We start from the raw sequence: 27,484 nt of genomic DNA on the forward strand, positions 1-27,484 counted from the left end.
TCTCACAAATCCAACAAGACCAAGCATTCATGATATGCACACTCTTAAGGTTATGAAATTGGGCTATTAGCAAAAAAAAGTAGAAAAGGGGGTGTTCACAATAATAGTAGCATCTGCTGTTGACGCTACAAACTCAAAACTATTAATGTTCAAACTGTGGTTAAGGTGGTTAAGGTGTTGGGCTTCAGTCCAGAAGATCATGGGTTCAAATCCCTGCCTGACTGGAAAATCAGTAAGGGCCCTTGGGCAAGGCCTTTAATCCCCTATTGCTCCCTGTGTGTAGTGAGCGCCTTGTATGGCAGCACCCTGACATCGGGGTGAATGTGAGGCATAATTGTAAAGCGCTTTGAGCGTCTAATGCAGATGGAAAAGCGCTATATAAATGCAGCCCATTTACATTTAACACTACTGTACTTTCACCACCTCTACTCCTTGTAACTGCACTATTCCTCTGGGCTCCCTCCCATTCACACACATGCACTCAGTCTTGCTCCTACTGACTTTCATTCCCCTTCTCTCCAGAGCATATCTCCACCTCTCTGGGCTGGACTCAACCTGCTCTCTACTCTCACTACAGATCACAGCATCTTCTGCAAACATCATAGTCTATGGAGCCTCCTGCCTCCTGTCTCATCAACCTGTCCATCACCATTGTGAACAAGAAAGGACTCAGAGCTGCTCCTTGGTGCAATCGCACCTCCACCTTGAATGAATGTGTCATTCACTGCTGTCATACTGTCCTTGTATATGTCCTGCACTACCCTCACGTACTTCTCTGCCACTCCAAACTTCCTCATACAACACCATAACTCTTCTCTTGGCAGCCTGTCATAAGCTTTCTCTAAATCCACAAAAACACAGTCCTTCTGGCCTTTTCCATGCTTTTCTATATTTATCCATCACCGTTTGCGTCTGTAACTGCAGCTTTACTTCAGTTGTAGTACCTCTATACACCTCTGGGAGGCGCCGCTGTGTTGTGTGACGTCATCAGCGTGCGCCAACACGCCAGTGGATGGTGGAAGTCTGCGACCTTTTAGGCTGCGAACAGCGAGATTAAATAAATAGTTGTATTTATTATGTTTCATTATTTATAAAAGAGAGTCTGGGATCAGTGGCTGAAGTTTAAGAGTTTCAGTAAACCGAAATGTTTCGCTTCGTTCTGCTCGTTGGCGGCAGAAGAGTCGCTAAAAGGGTGAGTGACATTCACCGAAACTAACTCACGAAACGTAAAAAAATAGATTCAATATTAATCAATTTGAAAATGATTCAAATTGCACACAGATACTGTGTTTAGAAATTTGACTATTCTTGTCAAAATTAAAAAATTTTTTTAGCAGGACATAGATTTGTATATTTTAAACAATACTTTTTAAAGTTGCTTATATTTATTAGAGTGAACTTGGAGAAATTGTAAAGATGCTAAATTGACACAAAGCTAGCAAACCAAGCAGCTCATCCCACACTTCCCTATCCACATCTTTATCTTACCTCATTTGCAATTTTTGATTCTACATTATAGTTTTTTAAAGTAACAAATTTAAAAAGTGTATAACTTTACATTGTTCTTAAAAGGTATTAGGGTTGTATTTTAGAATATACGTATATATTTGTCTCAAACAGGAGTGAATGTTTCATTTATAAAGTAATAAATTTGGCAGTGACTGTAGGTATGGAGGGCAGAACGCCTCTGATCGGTTGAATGTCGTCACGTGACAACCACTACCATCCTCTGTCCTGTTTCTATGGATACGGCTGATTAACCTTGACCCATGTGATCTAAAATTCTTTCCCGGTGTATCCGTCACATCTTACGTAACGTCTTGTACCTGTAGTATTTTATCATACGTCTCCTGTACTTGTAGCTGCTCATTTAAATAGTTTGACTAAATGTAAAGTTGGAAAAACAAGCAGCCGAAAACCTTCCATTGATTCCTCAGCAGTATTTAAACCTTGACTGATACTGTAGCTGAGTATTAGAGCTCTGAGTAAATCGTAAATACGAGTTAAACCTGCAGAATTCAGTTTGATTCTGAGGACAGATGAAGTGAAGCAGTTTATTTCATATTCCATCATATCATTATTGTTTGTTTCATGAAATTTATAAGAATCACGCAAATATTAGATTGAAAACAATTAAAAAGTCAACACCAAACATTGGTGATCATATTTCTTTGATTATTGGTTATGAAATGATGATTATTGAAGATAAAATGTGCTGATTGTAATAATTGAACATGGGAGGTTGTTGATGTTTTTTCTTCCAGTTGTGTTTCATCACTAAATCAGTTTTGTTTCGTCTTCAGCTTGTCTCCACATTTTCCGATGACGCTGTTCTGCCCTCAAACTTGCGGCTGCCCTTGAACCTCGTGGATCCAACCAGATTAAGTAAGACCAGCTTGTGTAGTCCTGCATTTAATGTATTTTTTGTCATCATGTTGTACTTGAGGGCTGAAAGTGTGTTTGGTCAGTGCGGCTGACGTACAGACCCACAAAAAACCAAATCACATGAGAATCCATGTAAAACTGCAGTGCAATTTTAATGTTTTTGTCCTGCATGTATTGCCGTGCACGGTGGTGACTGTGTTGACATTTTTGTCCTCTGTGTGTTGCCGTATGTGGTGGTGATTATGTCGAGGTTTTTGTCCCGTGGGCATTGCTGTACGTGGTGGTGATTGTGTTGATGTTTCTGTCCTGTGTGCGTTACTGTACGTGGTGGTGATTGTGTTGATGTTTCTGTCCTTTGTGTGTTGCTATACACGGTGGTGATTGTATCGAGGTTTTTGTCCCGTGGGCGTTGCTGTACATGGTGGTGATTGTGTTGATGTTTCTGTCCTGTGTGTGTTGCTATACATGGTGGTGATTGTGTCGAGGTTTTTGTCCCGTGGGCGTTGCTGTACGTGGTGGTGATTGTGTTGATGTTTCTGTCCTGTGTGTGTTGCTATACATGGTGGTGATTGTGTCAAGGTTTTTGTCCCGTGGGCGTTGCTGTACATGGTGGTGATTGTGTTGATGTTTCTGTCCTGTGTGTGTTGCTATACATGGTGGTGATTGCGTCGATGTTTCTGTCCTGTGTGCGTTGCCGTACGTGGTGGTGATTGCGTCGATGTCTCTGTCCTGTGTGCGTTGCCGTGTGTGCTGACATTTGTGTTTCATCCTGCAGAGCGGCCACCGCCGCCTCCACACTGTCCCCTGCCTGTCCTGAGGACGTGTGATGCGCCCGTTCCTGCTCATCTGAGCCCCGTCCAAACGTGGGTGGAGTCTCTGGAGAAAGTGGACAGTGAGCCACTGGGATTGGCTCAGCTCCACCCTGACGTTTTTGCAGTGCCGCCGAGGTGACGCTAAATTTAACGTCTGGAAACTTTCACGCAGATAAAATGCGGCTGTGAGAAGATTTCTTCCGACCTGACGCGTATTGTTTTTGTTGTTGTTGTTCCTGTCTCAGGGTGGACATCATCCATCAGGTGGAAATGTGGCAGAGAACCTTCAAACGGATCGTGAGTTCTCCTCAGTCACGCTGACTTACAGAAATACGATTTATTAAAACAAATTAGACACAAAATTAAATGTGTTACACCGACTAATTCCAGAAGCATCTAACTGCAGATTGACTGAACAGAAGTTACAAAATAACACAGTTGCCATGGTAACTGTAGATGGTGTAAACTGTAAAAAAGTGATTACACACTACAGATGACTTTGTTCCACTAATTAAATTTGTATTTGCTATGAATTATTTAATATTAATATTCAGATTTTGATACATTTAGAAAGAACGTCAGCAGCTTTGAGCTCCTGGAGACGTTTGTGCAGCTAATAAATGATTTGTTAAATAATCACATCGATCTGGTTGTTGTGCCGTTGCTTCATTTTAGAAGAATCAGTGTTTACATTTAATTAAAATAATTTACACGTTTTTCCAATATGAATCGTTTTACCGCCCTCCATTTATTAAGGCAACGTGAACGTCTTCAGAACCTGATCAATATTTAGATTTTGGGTGCAGATGACATATCTCCGTGTTGTTGTGAAATATGTGCTTAAAAGAATGAATATAAATGTAAATTTAGAGGTTATTGGGGGAATAGTAATTGACTTTTTGCCCCTCCCTCCTCAGAGCCACGCCCACACAAAGACCAGGGCAGAGGTCAGAGGTGGCGGCAAGAAACCATGGCCACAGAAAGGAACTGGAAAAGCTCGCCATGGAAGCATCAGATCGCCATTATGGAGAGGAGGTGGGCGTGGTCGGCTTGGAGGTCACCTGATGCATTGTTTCAGACTCTGGTCCAGTCTCATTGTCTCCTGAACACACTTAAAGGACGTCTCCTGGACAGTGACTGAGTGAAAGAAGCTGTGAGGGTTCAAAGTGTAATAAATTGGAATGGGACGCATCCCGTTACTGTGACAATGTCATGTTGTTTATTACTGTGCACTGAAATATTGAAGCCTAATTATGAGATTTAAACATTTTAGTTGCAGTTACAATTTTCATCCATTTGAAGCTTTAAATGAATAAACTTAATTTAAGGTGTTTTTATCAGTTAAACTGCTTCAAGTGAATATGGGAGAAACCAGATTGATTCAGGAAAAATAAGTAAACCTGGTTCTGTATTTAAAACACACTGAGTTTATTCGTGAATAATCACTGTTACCTAAATCTCATCAGTTCATTTATTTTTACACTAAAAATATAAACCCAGCGGATGGAAATCTCATGTTAAAATGTTTTGATCGCAGCTGTTGTCCTGTTTTTTGTTGTTTGTTTTACTTCGTGACCCAGGTGTTTGAGGGTTAATTTTCCCGATTTGAAGACGCTCTCGGCTCTTACAGAGCGGACGACAGAAAATGATCCAATAATTAGTTTTGTGTTGTTTTTTTTCCCCAAACGCATAAAAAAGCATCAATAACCACAAATTTAAAGAACCGTGTGTTTGCATTCCTGATTTCATGTTTTTATTATATATATATATATATATATATAAATTTATTTGTTTATATAAATTTAGGCTGAACTAAATTCCCTCAACCAAAGTGTGCAGAAACACTGACTCGCACCCTGAACCCTCACACACTTGGGATCCGGTCATGGAGATGGAGGCTCCGCCTCCTGCTTTCCTATGACAGTTGTTTTATTTTGAAGGATGACTTTCAGAATAAGAAGTGTGTTCTGGTTTCAGGTGGTGTGTCTTTTGGACCCAGAGGCCCAAAAAGCTACTATTACATGCTGCCCATGAAGGTACGAGCACAAGGCCTCAAGGTGGCGCTAACGTTTAAGAGAGCTCAGGTAACAGGAACCTCATCACTGAAAATATTAAAGGTTGTTTTTTTTTTCTTCACGTTTAATTAAAACCACCAGCATATCCTTGTCAACTTCTTCTTGTTAAAATAACAAATATATATATTAGGGTTTCCTTTACGTGGTGGACTCCCTGGACATTCCCACTCCAGATTCTGAGTTCCTGTTGGACCTGATCAAACACAGACACTGGGGGGAGTCTGTCCTCATCGTGGACGAGTAAGTTTGTGTAAAATGTTATTGGTTAAACTGTTGCATGCTTTGTAGAAAACGGGCCATATGTGTTTTTCCAGTTCGGTGGTGCTGCAGGATAAACTTCAGAAACAGCTTCACAGGCGCCTCCTGTTTGACTGAACGTCAATCATACTGTCATCCTGGGAACAGTTGGCGTTCATAGTGTGAACCCATCGTAATTATTCTTGACAAGACCAATCCGGATCTGGATCACCTCCAGAATTCAGCGGAATCTTCCGTAGCCTAATATCTATCTGTGGTGCAAATTTATTCAAAATCTGTGCAGTAGCTTTTTTTTTTTTTTTACGTAAGCATGTACAGTAGTGTTCAGAATAATAGTAGTGCTGTGTGACTAAAAAGATTAATCCAGGTTTTGAGTATATTTCTTATTGTTACATGGGAAACAAGGTACCAGTAGATTCAGTAGATTCTCACAAATCCAACAAGACCAAGCATTCATGATATGCACACTCTTAAGGCTATGAAATTGGGCTATTAGTAAAAAAAAGTACAAAAGGGGGTGTTCACAATAATAGTACATCTGCTGTTGACGCTACAAAGTCAAAACTATTATGTTCAAACTACTTTTTTAGCAATCCTGTGAATCACTAAACTAGTATTTAGTTGTATAACCACAGCTTTTCATGATTTCTTCACATCTGCGAGGCATTAATTTTGTTTGTTTGGAACCAAGATTTTGCTGGTTTACTAGTGTGCTTGGGGTCATTGTCTTGTTGAAACACCCATTTCAAGGGCATGTCCTCTTCAGCATAAGGCAACATGACCTCTTCAAGTATTTTGACATATCCAAACTGATCCATGATACCTGGTATGTGATATATAGGCCCAACACCATAGTAGGAGAAACATGCCCATATCATGATGCTTGCACCACCATGCTTCACTGTCTTCACTGTGAACTGTGGCTTGAATTCAGAGTTTGGGGGTCGTCTCACAAACTGTCTGCGGCCCTTGGACCCAAAATGAACAATTTTACTCTCATCAGTCCACAAAATATTCCTCCATTTCTCTTTAGGCCAGTTGATGTGTTCTTTGGCAAATTGTAACCTCTTCTGCACGTCTTTTATTTAACAGAGGGACTTTGTGGGGGATTCTTGCAAATAAATTAGCTTCACCCAGGCGTCTTCTAACTGTCACAGCACTTACAGGTAACTCCAGACTGTCTTTGATCATCCTGGAGCTGATCAATGGGTGAGCCTTTGCCATTCTGGTTATTCTTCTATCCATTTTGATGGTGGTTTTCCATTTTCTTCCACGCATCTCTGCTTTTTTTTGTCCATTTTAAAGCATTGGAGGTCATTGTAGATGAACAGCCTATAAGTTTTTGCACCTGCGTATAAGTTTTCCCCTCTCCAATCAACTTTTTAATCAAACTACACTGTTCTTCTGAACAGTGTCTTGAACGTCCCATTTTCCTCAGGCTTTCAAAGAGAAAAGCATGTTCAACAGGTGCTGGCTTCATCCTTAAATAAGGGACACCTGATTCACACCTGTTTATTCCACAAAATTGATGAACTCACTGACTGAATGCCACACTACTATTATTGTGAACACCCCCTTTTGTACTTTTTTTTACTAATAGCCCAATTTCATAGCCTTAAGAGTGTGCATATCATGAATGCTTGGTCTTGTTGGATTTGTGAGAATCTACTGAATCTACTGGTACCTTGTTTCCCATGTAACAATAAGAAATATACTCAAAACCTGGATTAATCTTTTTAGTCACATAGCACTTCTATTAGTCTGAACACTACTGTACAAAGTGAAATCTTGATCCAGAATCTGGATCAACTCCAAAATTCACTGGAGTCTTCAATGGCCTAATATGTAAATTTTAGTCAAAATCCGTGCAGTAGTTTTGTCATAATTCTGCTGACAGACAAATAAATAAATGCTGATGATTTTAATTATGTCTGCCAAGGACGTAATAATTACTTTTACAGGACGTGTAATGCATTAACCAGGTCAAAGGTCATGATGGTGAACGTGTTTGTGTCTTTCAGATGTGAAGAGTTTCCTGGAAACATCCTTCAGGCCACAGCTGCTTTAAAGACGGTCAGCTTGATTCCTGCTATTGGTAAGTAAAAACAGAACCATAAAAATGTGAGCTCACAGTGACTTTTCATTGTAATTTTTTTAACCTTAAGAAAAGCCTCTCTTAAACTATGATGCGGATCACGATTTCCAATAACATCAGTGATTTAACTCTCTTCCTTAAATATTTTAAACCAGTCAAAAGGAACAACAGTAAATTTCTTTGTTTATTTCACCATGTTATTGTCATGGATGAACAAAATTGTTTGATACGACAGCTGCAAACATCCAACTAACTTTCAACCCCCTCCCACCTTTTCTTGGAGGGGAAAAAAAAAAAAAAATATATATATATATATATATATATATACACACACACGTCTTTTTTTAAATTAATTTACTTTTAATTTAAGAAAAGGCAACAAATGCATTATGACAGAAACAACAAAGAAAGCTTGCAGAGTGCTGCAGTCAGTGTGTGTTTGTGTGTATACACAGTATACACACAAACAGTGCCCTCCAAAAATATTAGGTTGTTGATATTTCACACATTTTAATTTCTTTATGCCATTTCGAATACAGAAAGTAAATCAGGCTTCTCAGTATAAAAAAAATTCCCAAATTATCATCCTTAAACTCAAACTGAAAGCAAATCTCAAAAGCTGAGTGAGTGATTGGACAAATTGGTGGTTTTCCTCACTTTTCTCCTTCTTGCAGAATCACTCAGTTTTTGAGAACTGTCTACTCCACACAGATTTACCATAGAGTGTCTGAAGAAAACTGGCAATAAAACAATTTTTTTTTTTTTAACAGGTATTATACACCAAAGCGTTCCATTACTTATGCAACCCATCATCTTAGCTTTTATATTTTTAATTAATTGATGTCAAGTTGTAGAGATGTACTTTCAGTTTGAGTATAAGGAAGATAATTTTTTTTATTTTTATATGGAGAAGCCTGATTTACTTTAGTTTTTGAATTGGCTTAAACAAATTAAAATGTGTGAAATAACAAGCCGCCCAATACTTTTGGACTGAACTGTATATATGTGTGTGGGTGTGTAATTAAATTAATCCGAGTCAATGATTTAATTTTAACGGGAATTAGAAATCTTACACGTAAGATGGCAACAAAATTTTGAATCAGAAGCTGAAGAAATCAGGTCAGCTCCATGTAAATATGAAATGTTGTAATTGACCATAAGATGTAGAATTTTAACATTTTGGAAAAAGGCAGTTTTTTTGCACCCTGAAGCTAGCGCTACAGCGATAACACTTTCTGTTCAGCAAATTGTGGCAATAAAAAAAAATTCTTGTGACAATTGTCAGATTTCACTGAAACACTTTAGTGACTGGGGTTCTATAAAAAAGAAAAGTGAACTTGTACCTAAAAATCATTTTATTTTTGATAGTATGTGTTGTGAATATATAATAAAACTTCACATGGTTACATTGAATGTTGAGAAATATTTGACCACTTTTAAAGAAGTTTGATGTTTAACATGGGGCCTATTTGTATTTTTTAAATATATTGTTGGGTTCAACTTTTCACTCTTGATAAAAACAGTTTTAATCACTAAAACCTTAGCAGGCTAAAATTTGGATAACCACAGATTAGAAAGTGAGCTGCTTACCTCAACGTGCAGTGTTGGCGCTGCAGCTGTCAATCAAATGAGCTTTTTTTTTTTTTTTTGCAAACCAATGAAGTAGTGAAGTTTTTTTTTTTCTGTCATGAACAAATATTTAGACAGTTTCAAACATTTACATGCAGCTTACGAATAATTATCATTAATCATCATTATTCGTGTGTGTGTATAATTTCACTGCCTACAGTTAAGAATTTATGTACTCCTGCATATTATTTACCAGGAATTACCAAAATCTCAAACTATCACAAGATTTCAGGAGGAGGTTACCGTATTACAGAACCGTCACAGTAAGACAACAGTCTGCAGCTGTTTGTTGAAATGTTCAACATTAGCTAAATATTTAGCCATGACTTCATAAAGAAACTTCACTACTTCATTCATTTAGAAATGTATCTCTCAACATTCGACTTACTGAAGTGCTGCAGGGTAACGAGCTAATTAATGTTCCTGACGGTGTTAGCAAGAACTCTTGCATAAATCAGGTGTTACCACTGAACAGCTAAAACATCATTTGAAGCATCTGGTTGCACAGATACTTTATAAAATGACTGATTATAGAGTTAGCTGCTTACCTTTGCAGACGGGAAGGTAAGCAGCTAACTCTATAATCAGTCATCTAAAAATGGTCCCCATTTTAGTGAGCTAACCACACGCACATTTGCTTCCCCAACAAAACTGTCCTCGTTACCTGGACACTTCGGAGCTTTTCTGATTGGTCGTCCAACAATATTAATTAGCCAGTTAGCCTGTAGAGATGTTAGCATTCCATATAACACTATGTAACACAATTTTTGTTCCTGGCTTCTAAGTGTTATATTTCAACTGCTTATGTCTCAACTCTATGCAAAAATGACTACATTCAGCACAAACTTTGATTTTTTTTTTCTTTTTTCATTCTAGAAAGTTCTAAAAGTTTCTTGAAATTCCTAGATAATTCTGGAAACTTCTAGAAAATTCTGGACAGTTCTAGCAGTTCAAGAATATTCTAGAAGACTACTCAGTAGTAGTGAAGGCGAATTGAGAATATTCTTAAAAACAGAAAAATTTCAAAATATCATTGTCCTGATCACAGAAGCAAAGTTTCTGTGGAATAACAGCTATTTTCTAATTATTTAAGGCATAACAGGTTAGTAAAACACACTGTGTACCCAGGAACAAAACAAAAATATGTTACATAGTGTAATACACTGACTAATAATTTGTGTCCTGAGTGAAAAGGAGGTGGGGGGATCTAAAAAGAGCACCTCTGCTCTTTGAAGGCATGTTTGAGGTCATGCGTTGTGTGTCTGCAGGTCTGAACGTGCACAGCATGCTGAAACACGAAGGCCTCGTCCTCACGCTGCCGACCATCAAGTTCCTGGAAGAGAAGCTGCTGTGGCTCAACCACCGTTACAGGCTGCTGTACCCGTGCAACCTGCCCTACTCAGACTTCCCGTAGATGCAACAGCTGGAACGCGTATCGGTTTATTTTATGAAGAAAATAAATAAAGTTACCAAAAAAAAGTCATGGAAACTTAAAAAACAAAACAAAAAACACGTACAGCAGCTCAAGGCCTAAAATCGGTAAACATATTTGTGAGGAAGGACACCGTTGGCCAAGTCGTTCCTGATCTCCCACCGCAGAGATGAGCGCTTCTTCTCTGTTGGCACAACGTACGTGTTTGGTACGTAAACCCGCCGAGGTTTAGGCTGAAAAACACAAATCCAAAATTTGTTAGTGTTTTAAATAATATACATTTACAGTTTGTAAGATAATTTATTCTAATGGAGGTTAAAGAGGAATTGTCTTTTTTTTTTTTACCTTAACAGATTTTAAACGGTGCAGTATTTTGGTGATGTGTAAAACAGAGGAGAGGCAAACTGAAAACGCCGCCGCAGAACATTTAGCTGAACGCTGTCGAGCTTTTCACCTCCAACAGCAGGAACAGGTCGTCTGCGCCGCACATTTGGAGAGACATCAAATTCAAAAGTTCATCTGTGCTTTCAAAATGACCTAAACAGGCAGCTGTGACTTTGAAAATAGACTTCAATTCTTGTTTTTTTTTTGTTTGTTTTTTTTAAAAAGGTCTAGGAGTGTTGAACTGGACTTACAGACCACTTATGGTTTTCTTTTTCTTGTCGAGATAAATACGTACGTGTTCCTCTGCAGCTAAATGCTCTGCGGTTTCCAACATGTTTAATGATATTTTAGTGTGCTGTACTTTCTGTAGTATAAATCGTGTTTTATTTATTTACTAGTTTGGAAGCTCACGAGACATATATATAAAATAAATAAAATTGCATCATCATTCTTCTTAATCATAATCTGACAATTTATATAGCACTTTCCAAGGAATCAAATCTCTAAACAAAATAAACTGCAATAATATGTGACAAATAATAAAATAAAAAATATACTGCCAACAATGCACAAAAATCCCAAATTAAAGAGTTGAAAATAAAGAAAAAAGGTGCAACTTATACGCTGGAAAATACAAACAAGCTGAACCTTGTTAACTCACACAAGTTGAACTGTGAGTTAATGAGGTTGACCAAAAACATACAGTGGTCTAAATTTTCAGGGTCCATAAATCGACTGAGTAACACCAAAACGTAAGTACAGGGTTCACCTGGAGTCAGCGGTCAAGAGAAGCCTTTTATGGCGGTGTTTTCAGTTTTAATGATAAACTAAATATGTTGTTAGTCACACGTTTAAAATTTCATCTAAAACAATCTAGAAATAGAACTCGGGGTAAAAAAAAACAAAACAAAAAAATCAGAATTCTCCTTTAACAGCTGGACAGAATGATCGTACTCCTGCAGAAACGATCCACATTTGTTCCAGTGAAATGTTTCCAAACGCGATGCGGGTCAGAGCCCGTGTGGATTCAGCTTTAGAATATTTCCACTTTGAACTTTAATTTGTTTTCTACAGTAAATGCGTACAAGCATCTCAAATGCTCAGTTAAGAACAGGAAGTGGGCGTGTACTCACCGGTGGCGGTTGGTGTACCAGCTGTTCCTGGAAATGCAAAGTTGTTGTTAGTGGGACTTGGTGCAGGTTTGGTGCTGCTGAGGTGGTCTGTCAGTACCTTTATCTCCCTGTGGAGGGCGCTGCGGTCCTGTTCACCTGGAAGCTTCAAGGCTTCCCACAGCCGCTTGTAGTAGAAATACCTTCAGAGACAACAGAAACTGGTCAGCGCTCAGACTAATGGTGGGCATTTGGGTCGTGGTTTTACCTACTTGGCCACGGGGTCGCTCTTCTTAACCTTCTGCTGACCGAGTGCCGGACGGATGACTGAAACACAAGTCCCAAGTCCATGAGGTCTCGAGCTCTTAACGTGTTGTGTAAGTGAAACGTTTGAGTCGACTTACAGGATTTGGGTTTGGATCGGATCCTGAAGTCTCGCCGAGTTTCAGTCTGTCGAGAAGAAAACGAGCTCACGATCAGCAGGACCATCAAAAAGTTTAAAATATTTAAAGAGCAGATCTCAGGTGTTTTGGGACACGACACACCGAGGCTCCCGGTCGGGGGTTTTTGGGGACCCAGACCCCACAGCGTTTACTCACCAGACTCCTGATGTAGGACTCAAAGGCGCTCAGAGACGCTTCCTGCAACTCGGCGCTCTGACGATCAGAGCAGCTGGTGACGTCTTCGTTCTCTGTCTCAGAATCGTGTTTCTCTGAAGCGGATAAATCGATTTCTGCCAGACGTTCACTCAGAAAGCTCACTGAATCTGGGCACGAAAAAAGGTTTAAGATTTATGCTAATTTGCTTAGCAGCAAAATCATTTTATTTAGCTCAGACTCCAGTGGTGGATCTCGGGCGGGGGGGGGGTCAAACCGACCAAAGTTGTGTAAAAACATGGTTAAGGTGTTGAATAAAGAGATGCTGATTGATGGACGGTGCTGTGTGCATATTTAAAAGATTTCCAATGCTAATAAACATTCTGTAATTAAAACAATGACTCAGAAGTTAGTGAGCTACACACACACACACACACACACACACACACACACACACAGAGCAAAAGGGCTGTATTAGCTGGAGCTAGATCTGCTCCTGAACTCTCGGCTCATTTGTTTTGGGGTTTCTAGAAAACACCCTCAAACCCGGTCACCCTTCTTAGGTCTCAGGTTTCCTTCCCGTCCTCGGGTGAAATCCGCTTCGGCCTCGATGAACTTTACATTCCTGTCGTCTGGCGTCTCTTCTGGACTACCAGCCTCCACGTCGACCTTTTTGCGTCCCTCAAGATAAACTCGAGCTTCTGATGTGATTCTGTCATCAATCTCTTCACGTTGGACTCTTTCTTCTGACTTTCTCTTGTCTTTCTTTTCCCGCTCTGCATGCTGATCGGTTTTTGTTTCGTCGTCAGTCTCTTCAGGCTGAGGATCCTCCACCTGGTGACTGCTGCCCTCTGACATCATCACCACAGGCACCTCCCACCTTTGGTCAGACCCACTGTAGCTGAAGCACGAACGCTCGCTCTCCTCACAAAGTTCTGCTCGACTGTTTGGGTCAAACTCGGTCACGGTGCGTTTCTCTGCGTCCTCGTCCGGTCTGTAGGTGACGTAGCCGGACATCCTCGAACTCGTCGCCAGACTGTTGGAACTCTCCTCAGATGTTTTGTCCTCTGCGGTTTCTCGGAGTGCGTCACCCCCATAAATGACTGGCTCCCCCTCTTGCTCGCTCTCTGACCAGAAGGAGGCGCTGTGGGAGTCGCTGTCGCTCTCCTCATCCCACTGACTGTTGTACATTTTATACATGGTGTCCACAGGAAGTGGCGTCCTCGTGGTGCCGCCAAGGCGCCTGCAGAGACTGAAGCTTACAGGCTAAGAGGATTAACTTCTCTACGAAGCTCCAACAGCTCCATACGGTGGTGACCACGGGGATTACGCCTCTGTCTTTATATCCTTTTAATTTTACATGTAATCCTCAGACTGTCAGGATTCTCCAAGTGTACAACAGACCTTGTTATTGATCAGCTTCTATCAGCTGATCACTGATGATCAGCTTCAGTGTGATTCTTACAGACTGACAGTAGAAGAAAATCAAAACAAAAATCAGTCTCAGTTTTACAACATTACAGTGGGCCAGTTAATTCCCAGAAGTCAAATTTCAATTTAATATTCTGTCAATAAAAACTGAAATCTTTTCTAAATATTTTTCTTTTGCGTTGAACATAAAATTTTAAAAACTTAGGACTCTTGTTCTTTTTTTCAGTTTGCATATATTCTTTAAAGTGATCTGGCATTTAAAAAACTAAATAAAAACATTCACAGCATCACACGGTGGTGACAGAAGGGACTACACTATATTTTCATTTCACACGTGACCAAAAAAAGTTATCACCTGATTCTTCACTGTACACGGATTCATCGCAGACCACAGACTGTCCGTCACGTTTCCTGCAAATGGAGGGTAAAAAAAAAAGATTCTGTAGAAGGGAGAAAACTGTAACTGTGATGTCACAGATCTCAATGTGTCACGTGACTCACAAAAGAAAAAAACAACCTGATGAAATCACAATTTTCTATTTTTGAGGCTAATGCTAACTGCTAAAAACAAAAGCAAAGCTAACTCAAACCACTGCATGATTCAAACAAAAGAATTTAGAAAAAAATAAGTCTTTTTAGGATTGTGACCATAAACAACAAAAAACTACTCAGCCTGACGTGACTGTAATTTATATCAATCACTAAAACAACAACACACAGAAGTACGAGCTGCTTAGTTTAACAAGTGAACAGAACTAGATGAGCACTCGGAGCGCACAGTTCTGCTAAGTGTGGAAACTGACCTCAGCACTTTCCTCTTGATGAAGCGTCTGTGCCGGAGTCCCGGCACAGACGTGGGACTCTCGCTGAGTTCCGAACCCGGTGCCGCCCACAGCGTGGTCGGAGCTCCTGGAGGTAGGCGGTGCTTCGCCGCCACAGAGTGTTGAGCGTATGAGTCGCTCTGCCCCTTCTTTTGCCCAAAGTCTCTGTTCTGACACGTCAGCACCTGGGGGTGGGGTGGGGTAGGGGGGGTTACTTCAGCATCCCACAAAACCCTGACACCATGTTGAAGAGAGCGAGTCCTTTAACAGGATGCACTGCAGACCTGATCCATTATTAACTTTAATAAACAGTTTCAAACCCAATCAACCTAAAAAAAACAAAAAAAAAACAGGATTTTGTGTCGTAGACAATTTTCTGATGGTCAGACTGAACTCCTGAATTCAGCAGCAGTTATTTATTGATTACATCCTGTTCACATTTGATCAGTAATCAAAACATAATCAACACTTACTGGCCTGTTAGGTTCTTCTTCAAACTCATGTAAGAAAAATCCATCACTGGGACTTTGTACACAGCACGGACTGACTGAGGAGAAACAGAGAAACTATAGTTAACCTGAAACACCAAGAAATCCTAAAAAGTACCCTGGAGGTTTGTTTTGGACATTTGGTATGTAAATGTGTTTTTTGTTTGGGGGGGGGGGGGGGGTGTTAGAAAAGATGAATGAATGAATCAGACAGTAAATATGGGACAGAAGGTCAAACGGTCACAGTCACTCTCTCCTTTGTATTTTAAAACTTATTTGTGAGAATATTTTTTCTTGAATAAAAATTTGGCTGTTGTGACACAAAATGCATTTTTTTCTCCTTCATGTTTAACACTGAGATGTAAATAACAGGAAATAAAAACTGACACTCATCTTTTGATATAAACTGTCTTCCCGACGGGATTCTGGTGAGCCGTTATCTCTGCTGGACGCGCTCCAGCTGCTCACCTCACCCTTTTTTAAAAAGTGAGACGTCAAAAACATGAGCTCACCGCGTTCTTTGACGGAGGAAGGCGGAGTCACAGGAGACATGATGGTGTGAGATCCAGTGGAATTCTTCTGACTGGAAGGAATCAGGTTTTCCCATTTTCCTTGTTGGATCAGTTCATCGAGCTCTAAGGTCACACAGACAAGAAGTGTGTGAGAGCAGAGACACCTCGGGTCAAACGTGGCAAAACAAAACTGACAGCAGCATGAAAGAAAAAAATAAAAAAAATTGGACAGTCTGGTTCACGTTAGTGCTCTAGAACACAACAGTGATGCTGCACCACCTCAAATGGCCAATTAAGGAAAGAGTAGCGGCAACACTACACTAAGACCTGGTGGCAACCGCAGGACAGGAATGGAAACAAAAAACTAATAAATAATATATAAATATAAGGACCCAAACAACCAGCTGGACAGAAAATATCCAGTGCTGGTATTTCCTGATCATCACGATTTGGTCCATGTGAGCTTTTATCCCCATCTGACCTCTGTGACATCACAAAGGTGAGACGCTTAAAACAACAACAACCACCCACAAACCTCTTCAAGAAATTACAAGAAGCGATGTGTTTTTGAGGCACATTCAGAAATCCAAACATTACCAAAAAAGCAATCTTTTTGTATGAACCACTTCTTGAATTTTTGGGTCTTCAAACAGGTTGATCACATGACCTCGAAGGGCCTCTGCTGGCTGGTAAATGGATTAAAAGACGGTGATGAATCCATGAAACAACACCAGCAGCCCGACAGCTGATCAAAACAACTGCACCAGAAATACAGTGGGCACTTCTTTGCGGTGCAGGTTGCTATGGCAACACACCATCCTACAAACAGAGCATCAGAGAGGTGCACGGACAGATCGGCAGAAAAGAAACGTTCAGCAAAATAAATAAAAATATGTCAAAATAAAGAAAAGGAGTCTTACCTCGTTTAAATTCACACAGCTTGTGTTTCTGGATGTTTTTGTAGCCCAGGAGCTTCAGCTGTTCTTCAATTTCCTCTTCAGAGAAATCCAGCATGTCCCCAAAATTTACAGCCTCAAGACAGGAAGAATGCGCAACCTGAGGCAACGCCGCCAAAATAAAAGCCCAAACACCTACAAAATACAAAAATATGTACAACAATACTATACGACAAATTCAGACTGAGGATATTTACTGCTTATGGGACAGTGCAGTCTTGTTTGAACCCCTGCGTGATATTGCGGGATTTGACCACTTCTGGCGACAGTCTGCCTGTGCAGAACACAAACACAGCATCACTTCACACAGAAAGAGGGTGTACTGGTTTGTTTTCGGCTGCTGAATCACTGAAGAAGTCGCGAAAAGTTCAGGTTCTTTTTTTTTTTGTTTGTTTGTTTTTTTGCTTCCCAGTGGAGAAGGGAAGACAAGGAAAATGGGAGAGAGGTCGTGTCGGTAAGATTTAATGTGAATAATGATAATGGGGCTGTCCCCGGAAGTACAATTATTGCGTCAGATGTTCTTTGTCACCCACGAGACTCAAACAACACTACGGTATCCAATTGCCCGTTATTTTCTGTTTTTGTAATCTTCCTCTGGCAAATCAAAGACCTTTCAAAATAAGAGTTTGAACTTAAGATGTGAGGAAAAACTAGCCATTTTCTGATATGTATTAGACCAAAAATAATTTTGAAAAAAAAAAAAAAAAGAATCAAAGATAAGCTCAACAACTTAACTATAATTTGTCCAATGAACTGAATGATTTTTATAATCGTTTTAACATTCATGATTTTAGTAAAGAACAGTCCCTCTTCAAGGTTGCAGTTCCTGGACAGAACTCCACCCATGTCAATAAGGACGAGGTTCAGAGGCTTTTCAGGACCACAAAGGAGAGGAAAAGTCCGGGCCCCGATGGCACTGGTGGTCGCATTCTTAGGAACTGTGCTGATCAGCTGGCAGAGATCTTTTCTTTTCTTTTTGAATGTTCTCTTTGTCTCCACAAGGTCCTCAGTTTATGGAAAGACTCAATAATTGTTCCTGTGCCAAAAATCAGTGTACCCAAGCAGCTAAATGATTATAGGCCTGTTGCACTTGGTGATGAAGACATTCGAAAAAATTGTGAAAAATGCTCTTTTAGACCTTGTCAAAGATGATTTGGATTCTCTTCAATTTGCATACAGGTCAGGTAGAGGAACTGATGATGCACTCTGCACTTTACTGAATACAGTTATTGCACATTTAGAGGGGGCTAAAACCTTTGTACATCTTTTATTCATTGATTTTTCTTCTGCTTTTAACTGCATTCAGCCACATATCCTAACAGAGAGGTTAAAAAATGAGCACAACTTTGACCCAGGAATTTTATGCTGGTTTATGGATTTTTCAACTAACAGATCTCAACGGGTTAGAGTCAATGACGTTTTATCTGATGCTCTAATTTCTTCCACTGGTTCTCCACAGGGTTGTGTCCTTTCACCTCTTTTATTTGTTCTATATACAAACATGTGTCAAAGTCAACATCAAGGTCGACTTATCCTTAAATTTGCTGATGATTCTGTCATTGTGTCTCTTTTAAATTCAGATGATCATGACCATGGCCCTGTGGTGTCAGATTTTATCAGCTGGTGTAAGTCATCCTTTTTAGATATCAACGTGAACAAAACTAAAGAGATGTTAATTGATTTTAGGAAAAAGCAGGATGACATTTCTCCTGTAGTTATTAATGGACTGGCTGTGGAAGATGTACAGAACTATAAGTACCTTGGAACCTGTATTGACAGTGGATTAACCTTTGAGCACCAGACTGACCGGGTATGTAAGAAAGCTCACCAGCGCATGCATTTTTATCGTAAACTCAGGCATTTTAATGTGGACAGTACTTTTATGAAGATGTTTTATTCCTGTTTTATTGAATCTGTTCTTACCTTTTCTTTTATCTGTTGTATGGGTTTTTAAATTTGAAAAACAAAAAACACCTGGATCGTATTGTAAATGAGTGCAACAAGACTGCTGGCGTTTCCTTAAACGACCCGCTATCTATATATAAAAACAGATCAATTAAAAAGGCGAGGTTGATCATGGACGATTCCATTCACCCCCTGTACCCTGAGTTCACAATGCTTCCATCTGGTCGTAGATTTATGTCTAAGAAATGTAAGACCAGTAGGTATAAGAACTCCTTTATTCCTATTGTTATTAGATTTTTAAACACTATCACATGAGTGGTTTTTAACTAGGTTTTCTTATTACTGAATTATTATGTTTACTGTGTGGTGAGTTATCATGGTGAGTTTTTATGCTATATTTTAGATGATGTTATGTCTATGTATGTCCGAATGTGTTCTACTGCTGGCTGCACAACGAATTGCCCCTGGGGGGCTAATAAAGTCTACTTGATACTTGAACTTCATCATCATGAACTAAAACACTTAGTTATTACTGTTAATACTCTTTACTTTAAACAGAACTCAACTTTATCAGGAAGGAAAGGCCTTTTTGTTTGCATTATGGAGATTTTATTTAAAAGTTCTGAAAAAACAAAATAAATAGGCAGAGGATATTTTGCCGGATACGGCAAGCACGCACCTAGCGCTATTTGACCAGATCTCCTCGCTGTTTGGCTATTTCAAATGATGTCATCGTAGAGTTTATTTCAACATCTAGTGCAGCAGATAAGAGAATATTTAGAGCGGAATCCTGCAAATGGTGATAAAACATCAAATTCGGCAGAAATAGTCCTCGGACAACCCTGTTTTGAAAAACTGATTGGCCACTTGAATTTTCAGTTGGCGTTCAAGTAGAGGTCAATTGAAGAATTTCACAGGAGTCAAAATTAAAAGATGCTCCAATTTTAATTTTAAAATATTAAAACCTATGCAGGCCGTCTAAATTTATTCACGACGGATGGAACGGAACGGCTGCAGTCGGGCGGGAACTTAAAGGCTACCGGAGTTTAAGATCTCCTCATTTCACATTCATGATAGTAGCTCAATATTGGTGCTTTTGTTTTTGTGAAGGCTCTCAGTTGTCCAGGTGGTTTCCATAGTAGAGAAGCTTGAATCTTCGACTTGACTGGGTTGCTTGACGCTAGGACGTTTCGCTTCAAATCGCAGAAGCTTCCTCAGCTAAAATTCTTGCTCTGGTAGTCTGACTTCTGTCTTGACTCTTTTAGAGAAGAACAAACAGAAGCCACAAAAGCTGGAGTTTTAAACCTAACCAGACCCCTCCTACCAAGAGGCAGACCCCCTCCCCGGTTAAGGCTGGGTTTCAACTGTTTCACACAGAATGCCTCCTTGACCCCTCTCTCAAACCATTTCTTCTCTCTGGCTAATATTTTAACTTCCTTGTCCTCAAACGTGTGGTTAGTGTCTTTGAGGTGGAGATGAACTGCAGACTGAGGTCCACTGGCGCCCTCTCTGCGGTGCTGGTATAGCCTTTTGTGTAAATGTTGCTTAGTCTCACCTATGTAGTGTTCGTTACAGTTTTCCTGACATCTGATAGAATACACTACATTGCTCTGTTTGTAACTAGGGATCCTGTCCTTAGGGTGAACTAATTTCTGTCTCAAGGTGTTAACAGGTTTAAAGTAAACTGGGATTTTGTGCTGTCTGAAGATCCTCTGTAGTTTTTCCCCTACTCCTGCTAAATAAGGGAGAGACACTCTTCTTCTTGTCTCTGTCTCCTGTCTGTCTGGTCTCTTTGTTCTCTGGGACTTCTGCACTTTATCCAGGGACCATCGTGGGTACCCACATACTGTGAGGGCTTTCCGGACAAGTTGTTGGTCTTTAGCCCTTCCCTCTGCAGTTGTGGGCACCTGTAGGGCTCTGTGTTGAAGAGTCCTGATCACCCTGAGCTTGTGTTCAAGGGGGTGGTTTGAGCCAAACAGCAGATATTGGTCAGTGTGAGTGGGTTTTCTGTAAACCCCTGTCTGGAGCTGCCTGTTCTCTATAACTGTAACATCACGAATTAAAGCAAGTGTTTAGTCACTAGCCAATAGCAGTCTGCCTCTCGGTAGGAGGGGTCTGGTTAGGTTTAAAACTCCAGCTTTTGTGGCTTCTGTTTGTTCTTCTCTACAAGGGTCAAGACGGAAGTCAGACTACCAGAGCAAGAATTTTAGCTGAGGAAGCTTCTGTGATTTGAAGTGAAACATCCTCGCGTCAAACAACTAGAGCCCAACCGATATGGATTTTTTGAGGCCGATGCCAAAACGATATTTGTATGAAAAAAATGCCGATAATCAATAAACCGGCTGATTTGCCGGCAGCCGATATTTTTTTTTTAATGAATAAAATGTTCTTTTTTGGACCCTTAACAAAAATGGTATGTGCTAAAAGCTGAAGCTTTGTCCTCATATTGATTACCTTTATAACAGAGAAGAATTTTCAAGTTCAAAAAATGCAAAAATGCAATTGGAGCAGTTAGGGGGCTATTCAAATGGGCCAACTAGTAAGCTATCACTCCTGAAAACGATCTTTGCCATATCACGTGAGATAAATCTGCCCTACGATTGGATTCTGGAAAACCATGTGACGGAGAATCAATTCCGATTGAACACTCACATTGCACACGTCATCACACATCTTCTATGAGGAGTACCAAGATGGCCAACAGTGGATTGAAAGTCCGCGGAGTTAACTTTTCAGCAAAAAAAAAAAGTATGTTTCTATCTCATATAATTAAAAAGTTATTTATAATTTAGTAAAGCTTGGTCCCAGCCGTCGTATACGGCGTCGGCCCCAGAGGGTTAATGGCAAATGGCAGTAATTCCCAGAACCCTTCCGGACGACCAGTGAATTTGAACGTTTCAACCTCTTAGCAGTAAACGAAAGTTTTTCATGCTAGAAATAAGGTCTACACAATGTGGGCTTAATAAAAAGCGTGACCGACTCAATGAAGCACATTTGACACATTACTACATAAACTGAGTTAATCAAACTGAGTTGAACTGAAACGGGAGAAATGTGGGGTGAATGTGATCGCAAAGTTATTACAAACAACATCCTTATAAACTTACTTGTAGGCTTTTGTCAGCCGATCAGTGCAGTGTGACGGCGAACTATGGGGGCTGGTGATGAACACATTTAAGCAGGGGTGTAAGCAGCTCTCAGTTGAATGGAGTCAGAGCTCCATCTACTGGACAAATGGTGCAAGGACATTTTACATTGCTGACACAAACATTATTTCAGTAACTGTTCTGTTCATGAGAAATTATCGGCATTCTATCGGCAAAATTTCGGCCGATAGAGAGTACTTTGAAAAGGGCTTATATCGGCCGATATATTGGTCGGGCTCTACAAGCAACCCAGTCCAGTCGAAGATTCAAGCTTCTCTACTATTGGTGCTTTTGATTATTGAAAATTGGCATATTTTACCATTCACTATTTTCAGGGGTGGACTGATGGAAGGTTTTGCAGACGTGACAATCTGACAGACACAAAACAGGATAAACACATGCGCCGATGTGGACTTCTGTATTTCTGTTTACCATGGCATTCTGAATGTTTTTTCATGTTGGCTACAAAAAATGAGGCCACTTAAGGCCAAATTTAAAAAAAAAGTTGTTTATCATCCCCACCCGACACAGAAAATTACCAAGACTGCAAAAATTATTTCCACCATGCCCGAAATTATTTCCACCGACTTTCCAAATTATTTCAAACGACTTTATGGCGCCCAAAACGGCATTAAACGATGACAAATTAGCACCAACACTCAATGCCGAGGGCGCCGCCATGTTTAAATAAACTCCTCGATGACGTCATTTGAACTAGCCAATCAGCGAGGAGATCCGTGTTTGCCGTATCCGGTAAAATATCCACTTCGAAGAAAAAACAAAAAAACAAACAACAAAAAAAAAACCCTAAATTGCAGTCAATTTTACAATTTTTTAAACGTTAACGATGTTTGCATTTGTCAATAACTAAATCATAATAAGTAAATAAATAACTCTGAAATTGTCCTATATTTTTTAAAAACGTGTATGACACACAGGCTAACAGTTAGCATTCGCATAGACAGCAAACAAATCACTGCTAGCTTAGCTCGTAACCAAATATAAAAAGAGTTTGTCCTCCTCACCTGAACAAAAAGCGTTTCTCTTTTAAAATCACTTCATATCGACGTGATAACGTTAAAATTTGGCGTTAACAACAGCGCAATGTTGTGTCTAAAGGCTCAGAAAACCAACAGCCGTTAGCTCCGACACAACAAACCCTGCTTCGAAGCACATGAAGCGCGTGTTGTTGCCAGATACGACAAGAGAAACAAGTAATCCACCAGCGCAAAGTAAGCCCAAAATGAAAATGAGCCTGTGACGGAGTTCTTCATCCATCCACACGTCATGCGACACGAATCAAATGTATGAATGTTGCCTTCATTTGTAGAATTCACAAAAAGCTCAAGTTCAAATACATGTGATTGAGTCCTTAAATGTAGACATGCTGTGATAGATGATTCAATACAATATATATATGAATGAATGAATACCAATGAAAAATGTTGACAGGTGCAGAAGACGTGTCCCAAAACATAAACTCTACAGGTACGCGACAAGAAACATTTGAATACACGGGCGGAAAGAACTTCAAGTCCCATGGACAGAATGAGGCTGTCACATGACAACAATCAGCCAATCAGAGGCATTCAGGAGCCACTACCCAAATAAAAACATCAAAATTAACTTTTTAAAAAATGTGTAAATATATATAATTGTCCATTTTCAACAGTTTATATACAATGTGCAACTTTTTTGATCATTTAAAATGCTTGACCAAATCAAAGATGTTTTTAGTAATTTATTCATTAATTGCCTCTCATGGCCCATGTGCAGTAATTTCACGGCCCGCCAAGGGCTGCGACCTACACTTTGGGAACCACTGGTCAAATTCATAATCTCTCTGAGTGAAAAGTTTCAGCCTCTGGTGATTTTTATATTTCGAGTTATTGTTGACAAAAGATTCCCGACTCACTGATCAATCAATCAATCAATCAATTTTTTTTATATAGCGCCAAATCACAACAAACAGTTGCCCCAAGGCGCTGATCAATTCACATTTTGACTCTGGAAGCTTTAAGCTTAGTGCACTCTAATTGCCAAATTAGACAAAATGTAATTATTGAGAGGTGATAAAAGTTTGAATTATTTAGTGTTTAAGTGACCTGGAACGTCCATCACACGAGTTAATACCGAATACCACAGTGACACTTGTTTCCTACAAGAATTAAACTCACATTTTTAATCACTGAATGTCTCAACATTTAAATGAGGTGGAAAAACAACAACAGGACTTCTGCTTTATGTGACTTTAATTAACTGAAAAGAAGCGGAAAATGGAAATATACACTAAGAATATTATGTTTGAACAGATTTTTTCCTCTGCATGCAGTACATCTTTTTACACCATTTAATAGTACTAATAATTAACTGCTTTTTATATCAAAGCCTGGATCAGTATTTTAATTGTTTTACTCTTGACAAACTTTTTCTGTGATGATTTAACTTTTTTAACTTAACTGTATGTTGGTAACCGGGAACCCACACGTGAAGCCTCCTACCCCGACCTGCCTAGGAAAGGACTCGCACACAGACCTCGTGCCCGTCCTGAACAGCGGTGAACACACGACAGCTGCTCAGTTTTCTCCGGCCGACTCTGAACCAAGTCTCATGAAAAAAAAAAACAAACAAACAAGGGGAAAATGACAGATATAAGAAACTGAAATGAATTTCCTTCATGATGATGATGTTAAATACTCAGACGAGGTTTTCAAAGTAATGGCAGCCTACAACCTTTAGTGACTCGGGTCAGGTCTGGGAGTATGTGCTGTCCCACATGTTACTGCATCCACTGAACGATGAAACCGCCGTGGGTTCCGGATGGAAACCAGACAGGCAGAGAACCTGTCTATCTCTACTTCCCGAAGTCAGCCGTCGATCCGTCACACGCAGGAGACACATGGTCGCCCCTTTGAGCGGTTCCTGGGGGTCCTTAATACCAAGGCACCTGTGTGCTGGACCATGTCCACATGATCATGTCGTTGCAGCTCATGTTCCCTCATAATGCAACTCGTACGTCTCATCAGTGTCGCCTTAAGTCAGTGATTATTTGACATGAAGTCATTCCAGTGGTGCCCCGGATCCTTCACAGAGACCACGTATAAATGACATCCAGGTTTTGCCTCGGGTCAGTATCCAGATTCTCACAGACTCTGACCAGTTACTGAAAGCCTGGACTTTAGTCTTGACAATGTGGATGTGCACATCATCACTCAACGTGCAGCAATCAGGTCATCTGTGGATCATATTCAAGAAGATTTGAGGTTGTAACTGCTGCTGAAGGTGCATCAGCAAAGTGTTGAGCAAAAGGCTGTGAATACTTATGGACACGTGACTTCTTAGGTTGTTATTTTTAATGAATTTGCAAAAATTTAAAGGAAAACATTTCACGTTGTCATTATGGGGTGTTGTGAATAGAATCTTGAGGGAAAAAGAAGAATTTCATCCGTTTTGGAATAAGGCTGTAACATAAGAAAATGTGGAAAAAGTGAAGCGCTGTGAAAACTTTCTAGATGCACCGTAAATAAATAAACAGGGCAATAATTCATGGTTCGCTCTCTTAAAGTGCTTTGATGTCTAAACCTTTAAAGAGTCCACAATGACCTCACTTTACATCATCTTCCCGAACATAACCACAACTACACCCTCATAATCAAACTAGCCGATAGCCTGAACTAATCCTAACTTAATCCCAGCCTCACCATAATTTAACCCCACCTTAATCATAACCCTTATCAATCCTAACCTGAACCTTAACCAAACCTGAACCCTAACCTAACCTGAACCTTAACCTAACCTGAACCTTAACCTAACCAAACCTAACCTCTAACCTAACCTGAACCCTAACCTAACCTGAACCTTAACCAAACCTGACCCTTAACCTAACCTGAACCCTAACCTAACCTGAACCTTAACCTAACCTGAACCCTAACCTAACCTGAACCTTAACCTAACCAAACCTAACCTCTAACCTAACCTGAACCCTAACCTAACCTGAACCTTAACCAAACCTGACCCTTAACCTAACCTGAACCCTAACCTAACCTGAACCCTAACCTAACCTGAACCTTAACCTAACCTGAACCCTAACCTAACCTGAACCTTAACCTAACCAAACCTAACCTCTAACCTAACCTGAACCCTAACCTAACCTGAACCCTAACCTAACCTGAACCTTAACCAAACCTGACCCTTAACCTAACCTGAACCCTAACCTAACCTGAACCCTAACCTAACCTGAACCTTAACCTAACCTGAACCCTAACCTAACCTGAACCCTAACCTAACCTGAACCTTAACCTAACCTGAACCTAACCTCTAACCTAACCTGAACCTTAACCTAACCTGAACCCTAACCTTGTCCTAGCTCAGTTATGATTACTGACCCCGGACAGTGTTGCTGGCACATATTGGGATGCTTTTTTTTTTTACATTTTTTACACACATAATGTCTTAGTGTGGTATGACCGGCCTTTGACCATTTCACACATGTTGATTTTCACATCGAAAAAAAATATTTTGTCGTACAGCTTTGCAGACGACTCAGGCACGTTCGGCACCCTTGATTTAGTGGGGGTAGACAAAGTTTTGAGCCGCAAGGACTTTCGGCTGATTTTTCAGCAATATTTTTACATTAGGATGTGACCTCTCCGCCTTTTGTTATATCTCGTGACAGGAAAGTGCTAGAGACTCCGTTCCAAGTCAGGCACACTCAGCGCCCTCGATTTAGTGGGGGTACACCAGATTCCAACGCAAAATCACCTTTTCCTCATTTTCTCTCAACACTTTGCACTATTTTCATAAAGGCCTTTTGACGTGTGCGTTTGGGGACGCAACTCTGCACAGAAAGGTCATACAGACCTCATACAGGTATCCACGGATTCGTCTCGACGACGCCTTTCAAATGACACCACGTTTGTTACGCTTTGGTCAAACACTTGCTTTCTGGCCGCGTTCCAGAAAAGTAGTCTCAGGCAAGATAGGATGTCTAATTTCCTGACCCAGCGTGTCTTTACTTGTTCAAAAAACATTTCTGATGACACATTCTTGTTCAGCATCCCAAATAGGCCCTGAAATTGAAAAAAAAAACACTTTTTTTTTTTGGCAACTTTTCGGCCTAACACGTCAGACCGAAAAATGTTTTTCTCTCAAATACCAAAAAAGGCACCCTGAACATGTGTGCAAACACATGTAAATAACTCCAAGGCCTCATTCCCTTCTATTCCCATTCTATTCTACTGGAATAGGGTAGTTTGGCAATACCGCCGCAACCACACGTGGTACGGCTTCGCGGACGACTCGGGCACGTTCGGCACCCTCGATTTTTGGGGGTAGCCAAAGTTTGGAGCCGATAGAACTTTGGGCTGATTTTTCAGGAATATTTTTACACTAGATTGTGACCTCTTGACCTTTTCTCATATCTCAGGACAGGAAGGTGCTAGAGACTCCAT

At 40.2% G+C, this 27,484-nt stretch overlaps 2 protein-coding genes across 4 annotated transcripts; one reads left to right on the forward strand and one right to left on the reverse strand.

Annotated features, from left to right (window-relative positions):
• Window positions 1-991: 991 nt before the first annotated feature.
• On the forward strand, window positions 992-10,974 carry mrpl4 (mitochondrial ribosomal protein L4). Of its 2 annotated transcripts, none has more exons than XM_034187950.1 (9): window positions 992-1,192; window positions 2,304-2,385; window positions 3,161-3,332; window positions 3,443-3,494; window positions 4,115-4,237; window positions 5,180-5,281; window positions 5,403-5,512; window positions 7,552-7,625; window positions 10,523-10,974. In XM_034187950.1, the coding sequence occupies exons 1-9, from the start codon at window positions 1,145-1,147 to the stop codon at window positions 10,666-10,668; spliced, it is 909 nt and encodes a 302-aa protein (XP_034043841.1). In that variant the 5' UTR covers window positions 992-1,144; the 3' UTR covers window positions 10,669-10,974. The 2 variants fall into 2 exon arrangements, with proteins under 2 accessions (XP_034043841.1, XP_034043840.1); XM_034187949.1 differs by having other exon boundaries at window positions 4,115-4,232; window positions 5,175-5,281.
• On the reverse strand, window positions 10,759-23,253 carry si:dkey-23f9.4 (hydrolethalus syndrome protein 1 homolog). Of its 2 annotated transcripts, none has more exons than XM_034187944.1 (12): window positions 23,060-23,253; window positions 16,948-17,118; window positions 16,028-16,150; window positions 15,501-15,574; window positions 15,010-15,212; window positions 14,562-14,617; window positions 12,779-12,945; window positions 12,584-12,629; window positions 12,452-12,506; window positions 12,301-12,382; window positions 12,204-12,230; window positions 10,759-10,919 (listed from the first exon to the last, which is right to left on the reverse strand). In XM_034187944.1, the coding sequence occupies exons 2-12, from the start codon at window positions 17,039-17,041 to the stop codon at window positions 10,785-10,787; spliced, it is 1,062 nt and encodes a 353-aa protein (XP_034043835.1). In that variant the 5' UTR covers window positions 17,042-17,118; window positions 23,060-23,253; the 3' UTR covers window positions 10,759-10,784. The 2 variants fall into 2 exon arrangements, with proteins under 2 accessions (XP_034043835.1, XP_034043834.1); XM_034187943.1 differs by having other exon boundaries at window positions 10,759-10,922.
• Window positions 23,254-27,484: the final 4,231 nt, after the last annotated feature.

The sequence above is a fragment of the Thalassophryne amazonica genome, chromosome 15 (assembly GCF_902500255.1).
Source record: "Thalassophryne amazonica chromosome 15, fThaAma1.1, whole genome shotgun sequence".
NCBI classification, from domain to species: Eukaryota; Metazoa; Chordata; class Actinopteri; order Batrachoidiformes; family Batrachoididae; genus Thalassophryne; species Thalassophryne amazonica.

What these genes read in the sequence shown, in the direction of transcription:
- mrpl4 (XM_034187950.1), top strand. Translation starts at nt 1,145, where the DNA reads ATGTTTCGCTTCGTTCTGCTCGTTGGCGGCAGAAGAGTCGCTAAAAGG. An exon ending in CGTGGATCCAACCAGATTAA is followed by an intron (nt 2,386 to 3,160) that starts GTAAGACCAGCT and finishes TTCATCCTGCAG; the next exon opens with AGCGGCCACCGCCGCCTCCA. An exon ending in CATTATGGAGAGGAGGTGGG is followed by an intron (nt 4,238 to 5,179) that starts CGTGGTCGGCTT and finishes GTTTCAGGTGGT; the next exon opens with GTGTCTTTTGGACCCAGAGG.
- si:dkey-23f9.4 (XM_034187943.1), bottom strand. Translation starts at nt 17,041, where the DNA reads ATGCTGGATTTCTCTGAAGAGGAAATTGAAGAACAGCTGAAGCTCCTG. An exon ending in TTCCTCCGTCAAAGAACGCG is followed by an intron (nt 15,575 to 16,027) that starts GTGAGCTCATGT and finishes GTTTCTCCTCAG; the next exon opens with TCAGTCCGTGCTGTGTACAA. An exon ending in TGGTACACCAACCGCCACCG is followed by an intron (nt 10,923 to 12,203) that starts GTGAGTACACGC and finishes ATTTGTGTTTTT; the next exon opens with CAGCCTAAACCTCGGCGGGT.